Source organism: Micromesistius poutassou (assembly GCF_964030765.1).
Source record: "Micromesistius poutassou genome assembly, chromosome: 17".
In the NCBI taxonomy this organism is placed as follows: Eukaryota; Metazoa; Chordata; class Actinopteri; order Gadiformes; family Gadidae; genus Micromesistius; species Micromesistius poutassou.
The window spans coordinates 10,631,227-10,651,788 of NC_140287.1; the positions used below are offsets into that span (position 1 = coordinate 10,631,227).

The window sequence follows — 20,562 nt, forward strand, 5'->3', positions numbered from 1 at the left end:
GGCCTGGTACTAACCCCACTGGGCCCGGTACTAACCCCACTGGGCCTGGTACTAGGCCTGGTACTAACCCCACTGGGCCCGGTACTAACCCCACTGGGCCTGGTACTAACCCCACTGGGCCCGGTACATACTACCTACCGGGTTGCGGGTATTCAGATTCACCGAGACCCCCGACGTCTCACCCGCTCTCTCAGAGATGTTTGCAGCTGGGAATCCCCCAGAAACCCTCCTGGACGCGTGGCCACTTATCTTCTCTGTTTGAATTAGGGATGAGGCGCTGTAGCGTTTCCCAGACGACGGGGGTAGGGGAGGCTTCAGAGAGCTCCCACTCGGGGAATCCAAGATGGTTGTTTGGTCTGATGCATTCCCCAGGTCTGCAGAGCTCCACACACAAGTGGAAAAATATGGTCGTTTAGTGGCGGGCTTGGGTGTTTCTGCGAAAAAATAAATTGCGGTGTCATTATTGAAAATAAAGCAGTGGTCCGCCATGTTAGGGTTTAAAAAGTATGTTGTTTTGCTACTTTTTCCATTTGCGTTATCTCAAGGTAGAATGAGAGACCGTAGCCACACTGTGTTGTGGACTCAGACGAGGACGTGGAGAATGTGGAGGCTGTGGAGCAATGTTTCAGCGCCTTCTCCCAGGATTACTGAAGAGAAGAAAAACACCTAGAATCCACCCTGCTGACAAATTCATTCTGGCACACACTTTAATACGGGGTCAGCGTTCAGTTGTCTCCATCATTTGCGCCGGCCCATTCCCGCACCCCTCCCCACCTCCTCCACCCCCCCAACAGCAACATAATGGACCAGTCCGAAGTGACCCATATTTACCCAATAATACGTGGCTTTGAAAAGGCCCGTATCGGGTTGCTGCTAATGCTCCAGTGGGGCCCGAAGAGTGAAAGATGTTACCAGCCCCGACGACTTGGGTTTCAAAGTCCTGGGAACAAAAGGCAGACCGGTCCTTAGAGAGACGGAGAGAAGGAGAGCGAGAGAGAGAGAGAGGGGGAACAGGAGTAGGGGGGGGGGGGGGGGCGGGCGCGTTAGGGGATGCGTGGGCTGGAGGTATAAGTCTGACTTAGTCTCGGTGAGCAGACAGACAGACAGACACTGTGGGCTGGAACGGTAGCGCCGCCGCTGGCACGGGCGTGTCGGACACTGGAATACGCATCGTGTTCAGTCTGGAGGAGTTGGGAGCCACCAGGTCGAGTCGTTCTCTCTCAGCGTGCGCAGGCCGATGAGCGATGGGTTCCACGTCTCCGCCGGCTGCGGTCTGAGCGGCTGGTGTCGTCACGCCGTACAGTACTGTGAGGAGTCTGGTTCCGTCTGTCTCCCCCAGTGCCACATGTGCCTGGCGCGGGGGTGGAGGGGGGGGTTCTGCGGGAGTGCACCCCCCCCTTTACGAGGACGCTGACAGCGGCCAGGGTAATGGGGCAGAACTGGTCTCACCCTCACGGTTCAGGGTGAGTGGGAGGGCTGATTTAAAAACAAGAGGACCTGTGATGATACTTGAAGGTGATTTCGCTTTATATCCTCTCTCTCTCGGCTGACATCCACTCCCGTCCACCCCCGTCCTCCTCCACCCACACCACTCCATCTCTCTTACCCTCTCGCCCCACCTTGCTGCCCCCCCCCCCCCCCTCTCCTTGGGGGCAGGCAGGTATAAAGTTACACAGAGCTCTCAGCTTTCTTGGAGGAATGACCACATGAGTAGCCTGGGGATTAGATTAGCAGGAAGAGCAGACTTAGCCGGGCCGTAAATAGCCCCCTTTTTTCACTGTTAAAAAGGCCCAGTACAATATAATCAATAGATAGCACTCATCCGCTGCAGGAAGCCATCGGAGAAGACCTCCCTCAAGTGCTCTGTGAAGGACGCCACAGCAGCTTGGCCCTAATGAAGTTATTATTAATCACTGGGCCTCCTGTTTTGAACTTGTGTGTTGTTTCTCTAGTGGGTGATGAGTGGGCTTTTGTGTGCAAAAAGAAATTTGATTGGCCTCTCTCGTTGCGCTCCACACGCTCTCGTCCGTACCGAGACGGGATTGCATAATTTATGGCAGATGAATGAGTATGTATAAAAACCGTACATGTTTTTTTTTTTTTTTTTTCCAGCTTGTAATCAGCTACAGTAGCACCCCTCCTCTGAAATGATCCAGACTGTGTGCGTTCTTTGCTCCCTATTGTGAGTCAGACGCTGGCGGCTGGAATCAGAGGGCTGCATGGGCTCTTGAGTTGTGCTGTCTTTGAAGTCTGCACGGCTCTGAAGAGCAGAGTCCACACGGCTTGTGTAGGAAGAGGGGAGGGGGCTGAGTGCTGGCCTCAGACACCTTGTCGTAGCTATGAGGAGGAGGAGGAGACGGAGGCCGGCCTAGAGGTTTGAGGTGGCCTCCCCGTGTTGTCCTCGTTGCTTAGCATCTAAGCTGCCAGACTAGTTTGTCCTCGGACGCTACAAGAAACCAGAGATGCCTGTGTGGGTTTCTCCATGAGAATCTAATCCTGACAGTTTAGGTGTGTGTGTTTGTGTGAGAGCGAGAGGAAGGATTAGAGTTGGTGGGGCCACAGGTCAGCTGTCTCCACCGACCCCCACCCCACCCCCACTTACACACAAACACACACATTCATAAGTATAGGAGTACCTCTCAGAGAAGGAGTGCTTTAAATTGACAGCTCTACTGTTTTTCCATCTTTGACTTGGGAGTGAAAATAAACAATGACTTTAGCCGTAGCTGGAGAGGCTGAAAGGGGCTTTGGCAGGCTATGTCTGGAACCACTTAAAAATAAGACATTTTATTTTTTTATACTTCAACTTAAATTGCAGGCTTTTAGTCACGAGGTGTTTGAGTGTGGATGTCCTGGTCGTTGTGCCGTTGTTGGTCACAACAAGGGGGTAACGGTTGAAGAGGGCAGGAAAAAGTGTCGAATTAGGAGGGGAAAATAAACGTTTGGACTCAGATTGCACTTACCTAACCCCCACTGAGATGTCATGCATGCCCCATCTGCTTGGGAAAGGCGTCTAAATTAAACATGACCATGCGACTATTACACACGAGTCCTGTAGGAAGGAGGGATCACTTGCTGTTAGTCGCCTGCCTGACACACTTCTCCTCTGGTCCTCCAGGTATCTGAAGCACGTTCGAGCCGCCCTGCCCCAGGACACGGCCGGGGGCTACTCCTCTGGCCTGGCGTGTCACCGGGCCCTGCAGGACGCCTTCAGCGGCCTGTTCCCGCTCCAGTTCTGACCGGCACGGCGGCGCAGAGGACAGCTTCACGGTCAGTTAGAAACGCCAACTACCAAACTACCCGGATGTGGGGTTAGAGCTGCTGTTTTGAAGTAGGAGCTTTAGTCTGTTCAGTTTATCAAGTTTTTATTTTAGGACGTTTGTATTTTATATGTAAATAAATCATTTTGATTGTTAGAACTGGTTGTGTGTATTTTTTTCTATCTTATTCATACTTTATTATAACATCAAGTCAAGATGTCACATAAAAAAAATTTGTATCAACAATTCAGTGTTTGTCACCATTTATTATGGCATTAGCATATAATTAAAATAAAAACGACCACGGCGTGCTCCCCGCAGTAACCTGATGTCCACCATCTCTAGTCTGCAGTCTCTTCACACTTCTGCCTCTTGGGAGCGGGTTCCTCTTCAGGCTCTGGGGAGGAACAACAGTTGGTTTACATGACCGGCCCGGGGTGATGATACCTCTGAGTTCATGGAGGAGCAGGAAGGCCCGGGGGCTGACGGGTAACAGAATCTGATCGAATAACCATGGTGTGTCATGAAATATAGGAAGTATAATACATCAAACCACAGGTACTGCACCCATTTCTGTCAGCAGATGTGATTTAACAATGCATTATGATGATCTCAGCCTTTACCTTTTTTCACATGTAAGAATAAGTAAATAAAAGTTGCAGAGATACGCAATAAAATATTATAATCAGATCCTTTACGTTGTGGGGGATGGTCTGTCCAAACAGCCTCATGATACAGACCCAAACATGTGTTTCCTACATGGATGCTCACCTGTCTGCTCAGTACTGAACAGCACCTCTTTGGGGAGCGGGAATCTCACACACATCATGTCCTTGTTGGGCGCTACATTGCGCACAAAGTGCACCGTGCATCTTCCTTCCAGGCTGACGCCGAGGCTTTGGGAGGCCCTCTCCATCATGTCCCTCTCGGGGTCCTCGTCTTTGGAGAACCCGTAGCAGTAGACCGTCGGCAGGGCTGTGTCGCAGCTCTGCTCTCGGGCCAGGAGGCCCCTGAACGAGTCCAGGAACTCCACCGCCAAGGCGGGCAGGTTCATGACTATGTGAACGCCGGCCTTGGCTCTGAGCAGCACGGGCAGCTCCTGTCTCACCGGCCCGCGGAGGAAGGCCCTGCCGTCCAGGTTGAAGGTGCGCACCGCGGCCGCCACCTTGTTGATCTTGACGTTGTGCTGCAGCCAGCGGTGGGACTCCGGGTTGAGGTCGTTGGCCAGCACGGTGGCGCCGGCGCGGGCCGCCGGGATGGCAAAGGGCCCCACGCCCGCGAACACGTCCAGCACTGTGTCGCCGCGCTTCACCTCCTGCACCACCCTCATGTGCTCCGTGCTCAGCCGGGGGTTCCAGTAGACTCGCGAGAAATCAAACTCATAGCTCGAGCCGTTTTCTTTCACCTGCAAACAGCAACAGACGATGCACGCCGTCAGTGGAGCGCCCTGATTATCACCACTCGCTTCCATCGCCTTGTCTATACTAATAACTAATAAGTAGTGTTGTTGGAAGTCTCCCCCACCTTAGCCACCATATTCTCCTCTCCGGCTAGCAACTCCATCTTAAAGTTGCGGTACGTGTTATCAATCATGTTGGTCTTGTTCACCACGCAGCTCACACCAGGGTTTTTGTCGATTATGACCTGGCCTTGAATGAGAGCGGCAGAGAGGATGTGTATTATTATTATTATAGCAAAAGAAAAGTCATCAGTGCATGTTATTATTGTTATTGACCATTTCCCAATCACTGATGATCCAAATCCAAACCCATCATTTGTCATTATATAATTGTTTCCCAAAGAAGGTCTTCCATCATCTGCTTCTTGTAAATGATCATCAGTGCCTGCCTTTCAAAAGTGCTTCCTTCACGACTCCCCAAGTTGTTCTATATAAGTTAGTTACAGTGTGTGTGATCACAGTCAATTTCAACTACATATTTTCACAATCTTACCTATGAGGTTTTTAAAGGGCATGTGGTGATCTCTCAAGTTCATGTGTGCGATGTGTCCCACCCGGCTGAACGCGGACGTGATCTCTTGTCCCTCGGGGAGAACAGCCTCCAGTACCTCCTCTGTCTTCAGGTTGCAGTATTTCAGCTGCAGGTTATAATCCTGGAGCTCCTGGGGGACAGCGAACGACCGCAAGGCCTCTGTCTCGGCTTCGTTAAAGGAACTCAGTGATGACACTCTGAGTGGATCCAACAAGACCAGGCGCATGTCATCCTCCTCACTGCCGTCTTCCTTGTCTTGTACCACACGCGGTATACCCGGTCGCTGGACGATCGTCCTTTTCAGACTCTTTACTACTTTGTTTAGGACGCCCTTGGGAACCCGTAGGGATGGAATGACGATAGTCTGAGTGAAGGCGTCTCGGTCCAGAGAGACCATACCCCGCACCTCTGGGGGAGCTCGGTAAAGCAAGGCTTTTGTCTCGTGATGTGGAGACTGAGCCATCTGTATGAAACTAGATCCAAGACTACGGTGTGAACTTGAATGCAAGGCTATAAACAAACCCCTCCGTTGAACGCTGCGTTGTCTTTGCACTGATGTGAAGATCTGCAGAAGGCTACGGTTAGCGGGAGTTTATTATTATAAAATTATTATTACATATAAACAAGGCTTACTGTATATTGAACAACACATAACAACAAGGGATATGATCACAGCGTTAACATAAACATTGAACTAATAACACTCACCTCAACATCCTCCAATTCGAGCACACATGCCTGAATCGCGTCATCAACCCGAGCCCTTCGGCGGACGATGTGATTGGATGAATGAGCCAAACGCTGATCGCTGATTGGATACTAGGGTCCTACGTCTCAAAATGCGACAGAAACATGGTCATATGACATACATCAACGCTCTCCTTAAAATGCTTACAGAAGTTTGTATTATTGTGTTAAACGCTTTTACGCTTTTAACACATTTTTAAAGGAATTCCGTTCGCATTCTAAAGTTAGATACTCAACTTTTTGAATAACATTTTTACTTATGTACTGTATTTATTAAGTGTTTTGATTTTTTTCAACATTTTGTAACTAGATAGAATGAGCATCAATAGAAGTGAAAGCGGTGACTTTCCAAACGATGGCACTACAAGGAACAACGGAGATGACGAAGTGACCCCTCTATTAGGGAATGTAAGTAATATCATATATCATATACCAACTTTGTTATATTGCTCTGTCCCCTTAAATATGTTAGTGGATCAAATAGTGACCACACAACTGTGAGTTAACGTTTGAATACAAAGTTGAAAATTTTATGTCTGTAGTCTGTGTTAGTGCCTGTAATCCTATTCTGTCGGGTGTGTATGTCCAATGTCTTGGTGGTTCTCCCATCGTTATAACACCAGAGTGTCCAATTATTCCAGTCCAAGGGTCATTCAGTGCTTGTTTTGAATCTGACACCAGAATTACACCTCCCAGGATATCCCCTATTAAAGAGGTCAAGCTATTCCGGGTAGGAAGTGTCCCTATCCCAAGCCCAGGCAGCTGTCCAGCGAGCAGTGGCTCAAATCAAATCCCACCTTATCACATCCATTTCCATTCCTAGACCCCACATTCCACCAAAGTGTTGTGTTGTAACCGTTGGTATTAATGCGGTTGTTAGCTGCTCATTGGTGTTGAGTATCCACCTACATAACATGGTTCTGTCCTTTCTTTCTTACTCTGGTGATTAGGCGACAGAAGCGACCAGGGTCAAAGGAACGTCCTTCGCTGGCTGTGTGTTCAACCTGATGAGTGCCATCATGGGCAGTGGCATCCTGGGGCTAGCCTTTGCTATGGCTAACACTGGCATAGTGGGTTTCTGGTAAGTAAGCCTAAGCCATATGTTATATTTGTGACGGCTAAGTCGTTGGATTGTCTTATTTTATTCATGATTTTATATATATATATACACACACACACACCTGTGTGTGCTTATTTCTGTGAGTTACAAGAGCATGATTGTGTTTGTTCTGTGTGTGGTTCCACCATAGTATCCTGTTGCTGCTGGTGTCCATCCTAGCGGGCTTCTCTATACATCTGCTCCTCAAGCTCTGTGACCAGACAGGTAAGATACCACGTGACCAAAGGTCTTTCGTTGTTTGTGAGTTGTTATGTTGTTGTCGCTGAAGCATCACGGAAGTCAGCTGATGAACTGCGACGTGTAGAACAGTGGTCTGAGTTAACGGTATCTGATCTGCCATTGTTCAGTTTGATTTCCCCATCAAGACAAAGGGAAGTGAAAAGCTCATGTTGATCAGGATATGAACAGCTATTGATTCATTATACCTAAACAAGCACTTCTTTTCAAAAGGCAATAATGGGTCTACTATGCATAATTGATTTGATTTGTTTATTTTTTGTATCCTAGGTATCAATTCGTATGAATATCTAGGAGAAAAAGCTTTGAAAAAGCCTGGGAAAGTAAGTTCACTCTTCAATATAAATGTATCAGTGTCATATATATATATTTGAATTGGTGTCATACGTATTTGTATGGGTATTGTTATCATACATGGATTTAGAAATGTTATCTCTAAAAAGTTAGACATTCATTATCTGTGTCTTTAGCTTATCATTACTTCCAGGCTAATTCCTGGTCTATTGAATTTCAATGTCTTTTAGTTTCTGGTTGGACTCAGCATTCTGATCCAAAACACTGGAGGTAAGTTATCAGCCTTTTCACTTTGTAGCCTTCACATGTATGGTCAATACTTGAAGAATACAGGCTAAAATACTTCTCATTTAATTGAACACTTTACAAGTAGCACATTATTATCAACAGCCAAACATCACCCAACAGCAGGATTTAATGGTGTGTGTGTGTGTGTGTGTGTGTGTGTGTGTGTGTGTGTGTGTGTGTGTGTGTGTGTGTGTGTGTGTGTGTGTGTGTGTGTGTGTGTGTGTGTGTGTGTGTGTGTGTGTAATATTTATTTATTAATTTTCCTACATTACCTAGAATGCCCTTTCCCACCCCACAAACCCAAGGGGGTGTACTCTGTATGTATAAGGTTGGCAGCATGGCTGCTGTGATCTCTTGGTAAATGACTGGTAGCTCTCGGTAGGCATATTGAAAGAATATTGCAGTGTTTCTTTATTCATAAAGTTCATCTTGGGGTTGAAACTAAGATGTAATTCAGAAATGGAAAATTAAGTAGTAGTAATAGAAAACATTTGTCCATAGTCACATGTGACCTGGGATGCATTGAACATTAATAATCGTCAGATTTTAACAAACACATGTCACATGTTTAGGCCTGTTTTATTGCTTCACTTTGAGCATAAGACTAGCTGTAACTGTTTACAGGAAGGTTAGGCAAGGCCCCCTTTCATTTCAGTGTGACACAGCGCCCCCTACTGGCTACCAAAGAGTTTGTGTTGAGGTACAGCCTTTTCCTTTGGGAAGCTGTTGCCCAGTTTAGGTGATAACCTTTAACCCTGTGCTGCTGTCCTCGCTGCCCTCTCCCTGCGGCCTGAAACCCGAGCCCTCCTCTAATTGATCACTGATGGTAAACCCCCCCCTCCCCCCTGAGTGTTGAGTAACCTAATGGGACGCCCCCTCCCCCAACCCCTCTAGCCCTCCTTCTCTCTGCCATCTCCATCCATCAAACACACACACACACACACACACACACACACACACACACACACACACACACACACACACACACACACACACACACACACACACACACACACACACACACACACACACACACTGTGAGCTTAGGTGTTGGCTCATCTGTGGACATTAGTAGCCAAGCTGACTGGATTACTGCACTGCCCTCTGGTATGTTTGCGGTTTTCCCAGCATGGGACAGTATGTGTGAGAGCTGCCACTACAACAGCCTGCATCTGTCCAGACCCCTGGCCCCTTTTTATAAGGGTACAATTAGCCTCACTCTGAGTAAACACTCATCTACGCTGCTGAAGGCTGTTCAGCCAATTGACCCTAATGACGGGCTGGGCTAGAGCTCGCAGCCCGGCTCTCCACCTAATGAAATGAGAGCGGCTCTGCCTGATTTGGAATCCACCCCTCTGTGCCTGTGAGGCTGACCACACACACAGAGTTTACACAGATTCCCCCTAATTGGATTTATCATGACTATTTATTATTAGGCTACAATAGCATTCCAGTGTTGACCGATATGATCTGTTTGTTTGCCCAGGGTCTGTTTTTGTTTGGATATGTAAGTACCACTCCCGGATGAGTTTCCGTAGCGTCTCACTGCCGTGTAGCGCCCTGCGCCCTGCAGTCCCCAACCGCATGCAACTAAACCGTGCTGGAAAAGTTACTCCTTTCCTCCGAGAGGGTTGGACCATTTGTGAATGAATAAACAGGGTAGCTATTGTGAAGTAACTTTGAAGTTACACCTGTTCACCAAAGCGTTACTGGAAGAGTTTCTAGACTCTTCCTCTAGTGATGGACGGGCCATGCATGCGTCTGTGTGGTCACGGAGGTTGTTAAAGGAATCTTCTAAAGACAACAATGAGCGGATCTGTGGGATTTAAAGTCCAGCCGGCTCTGGGGAGAGCGGAGGACCTGCCCTCGAGGCTGGGAGGCTCCAGAGAACTCCTGGCTCCGGCTGACTCCCCGACAAACCCCTTAACATCTCCAGCGCCTGAGCTTTACCTCCCCTGAGCTCCGGCTCACAGGCTCCTCCCCTCTTGGTGCACCTCCACCCCCACCACACACACGCTCCTCCTCTCCTGCTACACACACACACACTCCTCTTCTCCTAGTGCACCTCCACCTCCACACACACACACACACACACACACACACACACACACACACACACACACACACACACACACACACACACACACACACACACACACACACACACACACACACACACACGCTCCTCCTCTCCTGCTGCACCTCCACCCCACCACACACACGCTCCTCCTCTTCTGGTGCACCTCCACCCCCACCACATCTCCACCCCCACCGCACACTTTCACTCCCCTCCTTGTGATGCTTCGGAGGCCCGCTTTGCCTGACCGGAAGTGACCCAAAGTGTCCTCTTTGATTGGCTGCATGCAGGGGCTGAGGGGGGATAGATTAGCCCACCAGAGACGTAGGCCGATGATTTCCTGTTTCCTAAGAAGGTGGGTGGGGGGGGGAAGGACCAGGATTAGCGTCAGGGATCATTATTGTTAGCATTCCTTCCCTCTCCACTTCTTCTCTCCTGGCTGCTTCCCCTCGGCTCCGGCAGACAGCGTCTGCGTAATGTCTGCTCCTCTGCAGAAGGCTTTGGGGGTGATCCCTGCCGGAGCTGGGCGCCCCACCCATCGGCCTGAGGTCAGAGCCACAGTAACCCTGCAGCCCCCCCCTCCCAACTCAGCATGCATGTGTGTGTTATATATAGTACGCTGCCGTGACATCATGTTCTCGTGTGTTTGTGTGTTTTAAATATGAAGGAGTGGTTTTGTGACTCGTGTGTTTTATCAACCATTCTAAACCGGCTGTGTTCCTCGTTGCAGGGATGACGTCGTACTTGTACATCCTGAAGTCGGAGCTTCCGGCCACCATCAGCAGCTTCCTGAGCCCTGACAGTACGATGTAAGTACTCCGTGCTAAGGTGAGCAGATGCTGATAAACACCACAAAAATGGCACCGCCTGCTTTTGTAGATCACCAAGGCCGTTGTCGAACGACTTCTTCTCTTCAGACTAGCTTGATGGATTCTTAAAACGTGCGCTCAGATAAACACCACTTCCCATTGTAACCCCCAGAAGGTTCTAGATAGTACGTTTGACTGTCAAACAACTGCAAATCGACCATCTCGCACCACAAGGCTACGCAAACAGGAATTAGCCCCGGCAATGAGGAGCGTATGAGAAATGTGGCAGTAGAAGTAGAGATGCGGGCAAAACCACAGTAGAGCACTGTCTGAGCGGTCGGGGGGAGGGGGGGGCGCCTGGTGTAGTGTAACACGGAGCAGACCCAGAGGAAATGTATACGATGTGATGGACAGCCATTCATCACCCGTCCCCGGCAGCCCGTGTCCTTCAGGGCGGGGGGGTGAGGCGGAGCGTCCCGGGGCAGGAATGTAACCTCCATCGCTCTATTATCAGCAAAACGGATTTAAAGCGTGTGTTTTCACTGCTCTCAGCCCCAGTCCATCAACATCTGAATCTTCACCGCTGCACAGCTGCTTCGTGTTAGGGCTCGGTGTTCACCCCCCCCCCCTCAAACGTCTCGCACATGTTCCCCGGGATCGGAGTGATACAAGAGGATATCAGTTCTGCCATTCTAATTACAGCTCGCTGCTGAGCGAAACAAAACAGTTCTGTTAATGAGCGGCTCTGGGATGTTAACACACTCGGTCCCCACAAAGCTTCAGTAAATGAGTCGTTTTATTCCCCAAACCAGCACTCGCCTGCTGGCTCATTAATCCCAATGTGGTCGCGATTGGAAGTTGTCGTTGATGTTCCGCAGCGCTCACTGCTGTCCTGCTGACGCTCTGCCCCGCGTTCAGAGCCGGTGAGAAGGCCCGAGGTCACAGGGGACAGCTGTGGGTTTCGGTTGGTGCAGTGTTGGCTGGATTTATGCTAATCTGTAACACTTGGTGGAGATTGACTCGTTGGCAACGGTGCTCCAACCTTGACTGAGTCCTGCTCTGTGGCTTGTAATAGCATGAAATGCGATGCATTTCATGGGTTTTCCTTGTATCTCCCCCCCCACCACCCCCCCCCCCCCCATCCCTGTTAACCATAACTTCTCTCGGCCTCAAAAGCATGGCCTTCAATCGCTTGTTGAGGTTTTTTTACACAACCCGTGTTGGCACCATGACTACTCTGTGAAGGAGAAGAAGAAGCAGCAGGGCCGTAGAGGAGCCAAGCGCTGGTGTAGTACGGATCTTGAGCGAGAGTCAAATGTGACACCAGTGTTGGCCGGGAGAGAGAGTAAGGGTCAGCGCAGTCCAGCGTGTGACATGCAGTTAAAGACCAGAGTCTGTGTAGACAGGCGGGAGCACCAGCGCCTACGGTAAACCCTGCAGCTGTGAAACTGCCAACCGGGGGTCAATGGGTGTTGACGTGGCAAGAGCAGGTGCTGCTGACTGGTGGGAGCCCCATTAACAGCCCCGGAGCCTGGCCCTCGGGGACCCCCTGCTGGTACCATGAGGGCCCCTGCCCCTGCCCCGCCCGCCCAGCCCCGACCCCAGCCAGGCCCACGTTCCTACCGCATGTCGTCAGCCAACACCGCCCGCGTCCCCGGCAACGGTTTCCAACGCAATGACTTAAGAACCTCATCGTCAACGGAAAAGATCAGATCTCCTTCTGCGAGATAACTGAGTTGGAGGAATGCAGGGGTCATGTAACCCAGCAAAGCAGTATTTTCATTTGAATTGCATACAGTACATGTTAGGGTTTGAAGGGGTTGAGGTTTCTCACTGTGTGCTGCGTGGCTGAGATGGTCGTGTTGCTTTGGGGTCGAAATCGCAACCCATTTCTGAGGAGTTGACCATTACACATCCATCTCTCCTGTGTTCAGTCTGGGGTAAATGCTTGTGTGGTTCTATATGGTTGAACTAATGAGTCCATGTTCCGCCACTTTACCCAGGGGTGCCTGGTACGAAGATGGCCGTATCCTGCTGATCCTGGTGACCGTGTGTGTGGTGCTGCCGCTTTCGCTGTTACCCAGAATAGGTAAGAAGAAACGCTCTGTCCCGTCCCCTGTCCCTGTTTGGGTTCCTTTGCTGCCACTCACCGGAGCAGCCATCTTGTTTCTCCCCAGGGGGCCTGAGCTACACCAGCAGCATTTCGTTCTTCTTCATGCTGTACTTCATGGTCGTGGTGAGTGGACCTCAGTGCTCATTCTTCAACCGTTCTTCACTTTCTACTGGTCCTCCAACAGACCCTCATGTGTGCGTTCCCTCCCGCTCAGGCCATCGCCAAGAAGTTCACCATCCCCTGCCCCCTCCTCCAGAACGGCACTATGGGAAACGACTGGTTCGAGGTAAGACCGCCTCTTCTTGTGGGACTGCTCTGCACCGTGTGTACACACAGAGCCGGGCTGAGGCTCCCACACAGGCGGAGGGGGGGGGGGAAGCCATACTGTCACGGCCAGGGGATTAGGAAAGGGTCCAGGAGATGTAGCGCACTGATTGGGCTGGTCCTTCCTGATGTGGAACAGAGGAGGGGGGTGCCGGTCCGGTGTGTCTGGTGCCGGTCCGGGGGAGGAAGTTCAGCTGACCTTGCCCCAGCCTGGAAATGAACTCTGACCTTCACGGATATACAGAGCGCTCCATGGCTCTTATGAAGGCAGATCCGGCGTCGGTTCACTGAACGTGCTGTTTTTCTGTGTGACTCTAGGATCCTATTTAGTCCTGCTGCCACGTAGACCTGTAGACCTGAAGCCACGTAGACTCGTAGACCCGTAGTACTGTAGTACTGTAGTACTGTGGACCTGTGGACCTCTAGCCCTGTAGACTCGTAGGCCATGTAGACCTGTAGACCTGTAGCCACGTAGACCTGCAGACCTGTAGACATGTAGTCTTGCATACCAGTAGTACTGTAGACCCGTAGACATTGTAGCCACGTAGACCTATAGACCTCAGCACACCCATGTTCGACCTTTGTTTCCCTTTTGTTTTTGTTGCAGATTTCAAACAGCTCGGCCTCAGAATGTACTCCAAAAGCCTTCGTCATCTCCAGAAAGGTACCCCACCACTGGAATACTAGTATCATTTGACCCCCATACGGGAAGGATTGAATTAGTTTCTCAGAGTTTCAACGCTCCAGTGTGTTTGTTATTCGCTTTACAGTTTATTTGTGGCAACATGGCACAATACTGAAGTGAAGGTGTCCTCTTGCTCCATATGCCTCTTTCAACGTGGAAGACGCATCATTAAACTAGATGTAGATATAGATCGATAGAAATATAGATATTTCTATCTCTATATATCTAGTGCGAGAAGGTCATTTTCATAATAAAGATGTGGATACCAAGCCTCTTTGGTACATCTTTGTATGTTAAGTTGTTTTCAGAAGAGGCATTCCTCCAAGGAGAACTGAGGATGCATGTTGTGTAGAGGGCGGCCATCTTGCTCCAGGATGACTGAATGACTCTCGTGTTTTCCTGCTTCTGTTTGACTGTTCTTCAGAGTGCTTATGCCGTCCCCACCATGGCCTTCTCCTTCCTCTGCCACACGGCTATCCTGCCCATCTACTGCGAACTCGACCAGTCAGTACCACGAGAGCTCTAACTTACCTCTTACCTCAGCGACCGGGGTTTGATTCCCGCCCGTGGTCCTTTGCTTCATGTCTTCCCCTCCATACCTTCCTGTCTATCTCACTCTACAATAATAATAAAAAAGGATGAAACCTTCAGAGATCCCTAGAGGTGCACCAGTGTGATGTGAGGCGTCTTACCAGAGGGAAGGCCTCCTGGACCAGAGGGGTGGGTTGTGATGTTGTGATCCGCTCTCCCCAGGCCCACCAAGAAGAGGATGCAGCAAGTGACCAACACCAGCCTCTGCCTCAGCTTCCTCATCTACCTGCTCTCCGCCCTGTTCGGCTACCTCACCTTCTACAGTAGGCCCCCTAACGCCTCCCAGAGTCGCACCTGCTGCTCACTGTTTGAATGTATGCCTTGCTGGTGAAACTAGAGGCCACAGCTGTTCCTGTTCCCTGACAGGCCACGTGGACTCTGAGCTGCTGCTGAACTACGACGCCGCGGCGCCCCGGGACCCCATGGTGATGATCGTCAGGCTGACCATCCAGGGGACGGTGCTGTTCACCGTGCCCCTCATCCACTTCTCTGTGAGGCGCCGCTCAATGACTCCATCTCCCATTGCTTTATTGTGCAGACGAGGAGAATCATCTCCTTGACAGGTTCTAGTTAATGTGAGCTTTATTAATGTCTAGCATGTGGTTGTTTTTTTTAATAATAATACATTTGATTTATATAGTGCTTTTATAAATACTCAAAGACGCTTTACAGAGTGAACACAAAATAAAAATTATTTAATAAGAACGTATATAAGTCAAAAAGATAAAAAAAGGAGGAGGGAGAGAAGGGAAAGAGGTGATGTGGTGAAGGCAAGAATGTATGATTGTTTGTCCCTTGACAGTTCGATAGCGATGAGAGCCATGGTAGACGATACAATCATCTTTGGATCATGGCCCTTAAAGAAACATCTGGTTTGCAAATTGAGAAATGTCTTAAAAGAGCTGTCTTCATCCTCTCAGAATAGACAGCTTAAAAAGATGGTTGATCGAGGCCGTGAACAATGATAAACATCTGAGAAACGTTTAGGGCCATATCCTCTTTGAAGTGTGTCGATTGTATGGTTTGAGTGTCTCTCTCTCTCTCCAGGCCCGTAAATCGCTGATGACCTTACTGTTCGATGGCCGGCCATTCTCCTGGCTGATCCACGTCTCTGTGACTGTGGGCATCCTGCTGGTGGTGCTGCTGACCGCTATCCTCCTCTCTGACTTCAGGAGCATCTTCGGTGTTGTGGGTCAGTAACATCTTACACAGGATCTTTATTAGGTTGGAAACCAAACAGACAGTCACCGTTTGGTTTCAGATAATAGTTTGAATGTAGAGGGGTAGTTAAGATCCAAACTGACTTTGATAGGTTCATGCTTTTAACTATGATTATTAAAATGGATGATTTTGTTCATTTGATTAAATTCTTGGAGAAACAATATTGTGCTGCCAGTATCCTCCGCCCTCATGCTACTGAGGTTGTAGCATGTGTCTGTGCACCATGAAGTAAAGAAAAGCTTCCAGATGATAACTTACGATGATGATAACTCATGATGATGTTGTCCAGGGTCCACCACATCCACCTGCCTCCTGTTCGTCTATCCTGGGATATTCTACCTCAAGCTCAGCAACCAACCTCTGCTATCCGCTGAGTCCGTGGGCGTGAGTACTCATCTCTCACCTGATTGGTCAGACAGTCAGACAGATTGGATTAGACAGCATCATCACAATACCAGTCTTGACATCTTCAGTCAGACTAACACAGGCTCCCAACATGGAGATGCAGTCTGCTCATTTAACTAGAGAATAATTACATATCGATAGCAGGATTAAATGTATGAATGTGTATTTCATATTTTTAAATCAAATGTATATTAAATCATATGTATAGGAAAACAATAAATATATTCATCATATATATTTTTTAGAATTCCAGGCATTATACATTTTAGTGCTGTGAGTTTCCTCCACGACTTTCCTCCACAATGAGCCACCCTCATGGTGGCTCATTGTGCTGCCGTCCAGTGGGGGGCAGTAACCTGTCTGTGGTCTAGTAACCCGTCTGTGGTCTCTAGTAACCCGTCTGTGGTCTCTAGTAACCCGTCTGTGGTCTAGTAACCCGTCTGTGGTCTCTAGTAACCCGTCTGTGGTCTAGTAACCCATCTGTGGTCTGTAATAATAATAATAATTTTATTAATAACCACACAGCCAGGCTGGTGGAATTTGGTCTCAGTACAGCTCCTTGTTACAGGTTCCAACATCACATTTAAACATAAAACATAAAAACATATAACATAAATACATACAGACAGACACATTAAAGTAGTAACCCTACTGTGGTCTAGTAACCCGTCTGTGGTCTCTAGTAACCCGTCTGTGGTCTAGTAACCCGTCTATGGCCTCTAGTAACCCGTCTGTGGTCTCTGTGTTCCAGGCTGTGATACTGCTGGTCTTCGGGTTAATTGTGGGGACAACCACCCTGTGTCTGATCATCGTCACCTGGGTGCAGGGCAGCTGAACTCCCACACATACACACACACTTAAATCTCCAAACAGAGGGAAACTGTGCAATCATCTTTTAGATGTAATCAAGTTGATTATTGTCATGTATTGAAATCCCCAAATGTTGTTATACTTTAAAACCCTGGAGGATATTTTTTTAATAACTTTTATTTTTACAAAATGTGCATGAAATTTTGCAAAAACACTACAAGAATGTTAATTTATGACTGTTGGCCGGTAATCTTTGTTTAATTCTGTTAATAGGCCTAATATTTTAAGGTCTATTGTGTCATTATAATTATATGCATTGTAAATGAGGTAGAGTTTTTAAAGGGAATGTTTTTATTGTTGTGTGTAATGAGAGGGAGATCACCCGAGAAAGAAAACCAATTAGAAGGTTCTGGTTTCACCGTAAACAGGCGTGCCTTCTGATTATCTCAAACGTTGCCCAAATTTGCACCACTCTGTCCTCCACTTGCACCAAGTCACTGTTACTGTTTTTGTTGTCTTCTGGCCAGAATTATGATATTTTGATGTAATCTTTTAAAGGGATATTGTATCCAAAACCCTCAGGTCCACATTTAATGGAAAAACACTTAAAACACTTACTCTGTAGTAAGTGTCCTGTAAAGACCAAAGACCGATTAGAGGCAGGATGAACCCCATATATTCTGCTGTCTCATGTTGAATCTTATTAAAGGGAAGAATCTTTTAAAGGTGTATTCACATCATTTGTTTTTATAATTAATGGAGCCACGCAGGGTTTTCGAAGGCAGATGAACATGAAACATCTGATATCCTGGGTTCGGGTTTGTATCAGCGCTATGGTATGTGTGAGGTTCTGGGGCCCCGTTTCCTAGCACGGGGCTCGGGGCCTCTGTCTCGCACTAATAAGAGCCAAATGCTTGGTTTGTAATCCTTGTGCGGTTGGACGGTCCACGCGCCGCCTGGGCAGCACGGCCCGCCCCCTGCTGCCTTTAATCTGGACCAATTAGGTTAACTAGTCTCCCTCCCGGTCCCGCCCATAAAACACTGGCCTCTCGCTGCTCACACCCCCTTAAAGCCAGCTCCTGGTCTCCCGCAGCATTAGCATATACAGGAGGTCAGACTTTTAGAGCCCCGGCCGTCTTCATCTGGCCGCAGGTTGTGGTTGTATTCATCCATGTTTAATGGCGTCCGAAGGCCTTTCCACAGAACACTTCCGAACACATTTGAGATGCTACGTAATTATTTAACAACATCACAACCCGTCGTCAGTGATGCAGGCTATTGTCGCCATGGCTACCTGGCTAAAAAGCCTTGTGATTGTGAGCAAGTGAGCTCTGTCTTGTCACACTCAACACAAAATTATCACCTAGTGCCGGAAGAGACGTGTGTGTATGTGTGTGTTATCCATTCACAACATTCTTTTCTGCGCCGTTAAGCCCAACAGAACTGATGTTTCTTGGGGGGTTAGCGTTTAGCATGTGCAGTGCATGTTAACACACACCAGTTGTTTTAATGGAGGCTGGCTGGGGGCAGACGCAGTGGCCCGGGAGGGGGTATTTTTGTTTAGTTAAACTCACTCACACCCTGGGCCTTGCTCCAGCAGTATGACAACACCATCTCCTAGGGTTAGGAGATGGAACAGGGTGGAGGAGGGATGGTGGTCTTAAATTAGGCCCCCGTTGGCAGCCTCCACCCGCCTATTGTTTTAGGAGGTGTTGGTTGTCTACTTAGAAATGTGTTTTGTTATTGAAAATCTGGACTTGGTCGGGTCCCACGTTCCCCCGTTGACCTCTTTCAGCTCAGAATGCGCACATCTTCAGTTTGTTGACACAAATTAAATATTGATTTTTTTCACCCTTCTTTTTTGAGGCACACAAGGCACAATGGTGTGCCTCAAAATCAGCCTCAGGTTGAAGAAGGGAGCCTCGTTCAGAGAGCACACCTTTGGTAATTTAGTTTTCTGTAAGATTAGAGACTTCTTTAATCCTGGCTGTCATTTACTGTACATTTATACGCTTTCATCCAAAGCGACTTACAATAAGTACATTTGTCAGAAGAAAGAGAAATAACAATATACTGCTGTCTGTACAGAAAGGATGTTCATGGAACCAAGTGCAGTCACTAACAATCGCTAAGTTAACCCATTCCCCGTATACAACAAAGATAGCTAAGATAAGATGCTACATGATACCAAGTACTATTTTTAAGTGCCAGGACGTACAACATACGAGTGCGTAAGAGGGGTGTGTTATGTCATCATAACCGAAAGCCAGACACCCGTTGGTTCACACCCATATGTCCCATCGCCACGCAGCCTCCCTCGCCTCTGGTCCGGAGAAGGGGCTCTGCATGGAGCGCTCAGCAGGGGGTTCATGGAGCCACAACGCCTCCGTCTACAAATACCGCCGAGGACGCGGCTTTGTGGCTTAGATGAAGAAGTGCTCTCCTACTTCCTGTTCATCCTGCTCTTCTATCCCCCCCCCCTCCCTATTGCACCGCAGTGTTTATTTCTCTGCTCTCAAATCGATTTCCGCTGCATCCGTAGACCTGCATGCCGCAGTAACAGCATTCCTGGGGCTCAGATTCAGTTGTTGTCGTGTTTTAAGATCACAGACGCACATTCATTCATGGCGTTGTGGTAACACCCCACGTCTCAGCAGTATTGACAGTGAGTGAGGGGGGGGGAGTTCCAGAGAGAAAATCAGATGGACAAAAGAGGCTCACAATTCATTTGGAGACAAAAGGCGTCTAACTGCCTGCGTTGTTACACGGCCACAATGGCAGCACCGGAGGACTGTGGGCCTGCTTGTGGTTTCCTCTCGCGCTTGCTGCCTTGTAAATACATCACGGCGGGAGAGGCTTTGTCATCAGGCTCACCACGGCGTCGGGAAGACTCTGTTGTGTGCGTGTGTCGATGAGGAGTATTGTCCTTAGTCTTAACAGCTCTCTCTGAACGCTCAGAGCCTCATGTTCTATAAAGCCTCTATCTCACACACACACACTTCCAGCTGTACAGGCTGTTGAATGAGTGTTTATCATTTCATCGACGTTGCGACTGGCAACTCTTTACACAACACCCAGGAAGGTTTGGCTGACAGACTCATTACACGTGTCAGTCAACAATCAGCACTGCACACGCACAACAACACAGCCTTGACTCCACAACTGCTGTCGCCATAGCGATTGGGACGCCACAGTGGTCAGGGAACAACACCTTTATGTTCCAGTGGCCGTGTGCTCCGTGCTTTAAACCCCGGTAGATGAACAAGTCCTAGTGTTTGTGTATGAGGACGCGCCTGGGTGGGGGTGATAGGGCACCGGGGTGAGACGTAACGCGGGGCAGTGATGGGGACCCAGTCTGAGCTCTGAGGGGGCTGTGTGTTTATGGGGGGAGGGGGGAGGTCCTGGGAGCCCCCCCATCAGCCCTCGGCTCAGCCCTTAATGCAGCCCTGACGCCTCGCTGGCGCAGGGGCCACACTGCCCCACATCTGGAGCCGATTACACGGGAGGAGCCATGACAGAACCCCCCCCACCCCCACCCAGCTCCCTCTCCTTTCCCTTCCCTTCCTCTGCTTCACTTCCTTACCTTAGAC

The 20,562-nt window shown here is 48.9% G+C and overlaps 2 protein-coding genes across 3 annotated transcripts; one reads left to right on the forward strand and one right to left on the reverse strand.

Annotated features, from left to right (window-relative positions):
- Window positions 1-2,795: 2,795 nt before the first annotated feature.
- trmt5 (tRNA methyltransferase 5) lies at window positions 2,796-6,003 on the reverse strand (the record flags this gene model as incomplete). Of its 2 annotated transcripts, none has more annotated exons than XM_084481972.1 (5): window positions 2,796-3,657; window positions 4,032-4,665; window positions 4,785-4,909; window positions 5,213-5,826; window positions 5,960-6,003. In XM_084481972.1, the coding sequence occupies 5 exons, from the start codon at window positions 6,001-6,003 to the stop codon at window positions 3,602-3,604; spliced, it is 1,473 nt and encodes a 490-aa protein (XP_084338098.1). In that variant the 3' UTR covers window positions 2,796-3,601. The 2 variants fall into 2 exon arrangements, with proteins under 2 accessions (XP_084338098.1, XP_084338099.1); XM_084481973.1 differs by having other exon boundaries at window positions 5,213-5,816; window positions 5,960-5,966.
- A 148-nt stretch (window positions 6,004-6,151) lies between these two features.
- On the forward strand, window positions 6,152-17,687 carry slc38a6 (solute carrier family 38 member 6). Its single transcript, XM_084482228.1, has 16 exons — window positions 6,152-6,406; window positions 6,949-7,079; window positions 7,249-7,322; window positions 7,626-7,678; window positions 7,880-7,919; window positions 10,745-10,823; window positions 12,827-12,912; window positions 13,001-13,059; window positions 13,151-13,222; window positions 13,868-13,924; window positions 14,370-14,449; window positions 14,699-14,799; window positions 14,903-15,027; window positions 15,584-15,728; window positions 16,047-16,141; window positions 16,914-17,687. The coding sequence occupies exons 1-16, from the start codon at window positions 6,314-6,316 to the stop codon at window positions 16,995-16,997; spliced, it is 1,374 nt and encodes a 457-aa protein (XP_084338354.1). The 5' UTR covers window positions 6,152-6,313; the 3' UTR covers window positions 16,998-17,687.
- Window positions 17,688-20,562: the final 2,875 nt, after the last annotated feature.

Excerpts from the sequence above, each read along its gene's own strand:
- slc38a6 (XM_084482228.1), top strand. The coding sequence starts at position 6,314 with ATGAGCATCAATAGAAGTGAAAGCGGTGACTTTCCAAACGATGGCACT. Across the intron at positions 7,323-7,625 it reads CAAGCTCTGTGACCAGACAG|GTATCAATTCGTATGAATAT; the intron begins GTAAGATACCAC and ends TTTGTATCCTAG. Across the intron at positions 12,913-13,000 it reads TTCGCTGTTACCCAGAATAG|GGGGCCTGAGCTACACCAGC; the intron begins GTAAGAAGAAAC and ends GTTTCTCCCCAG.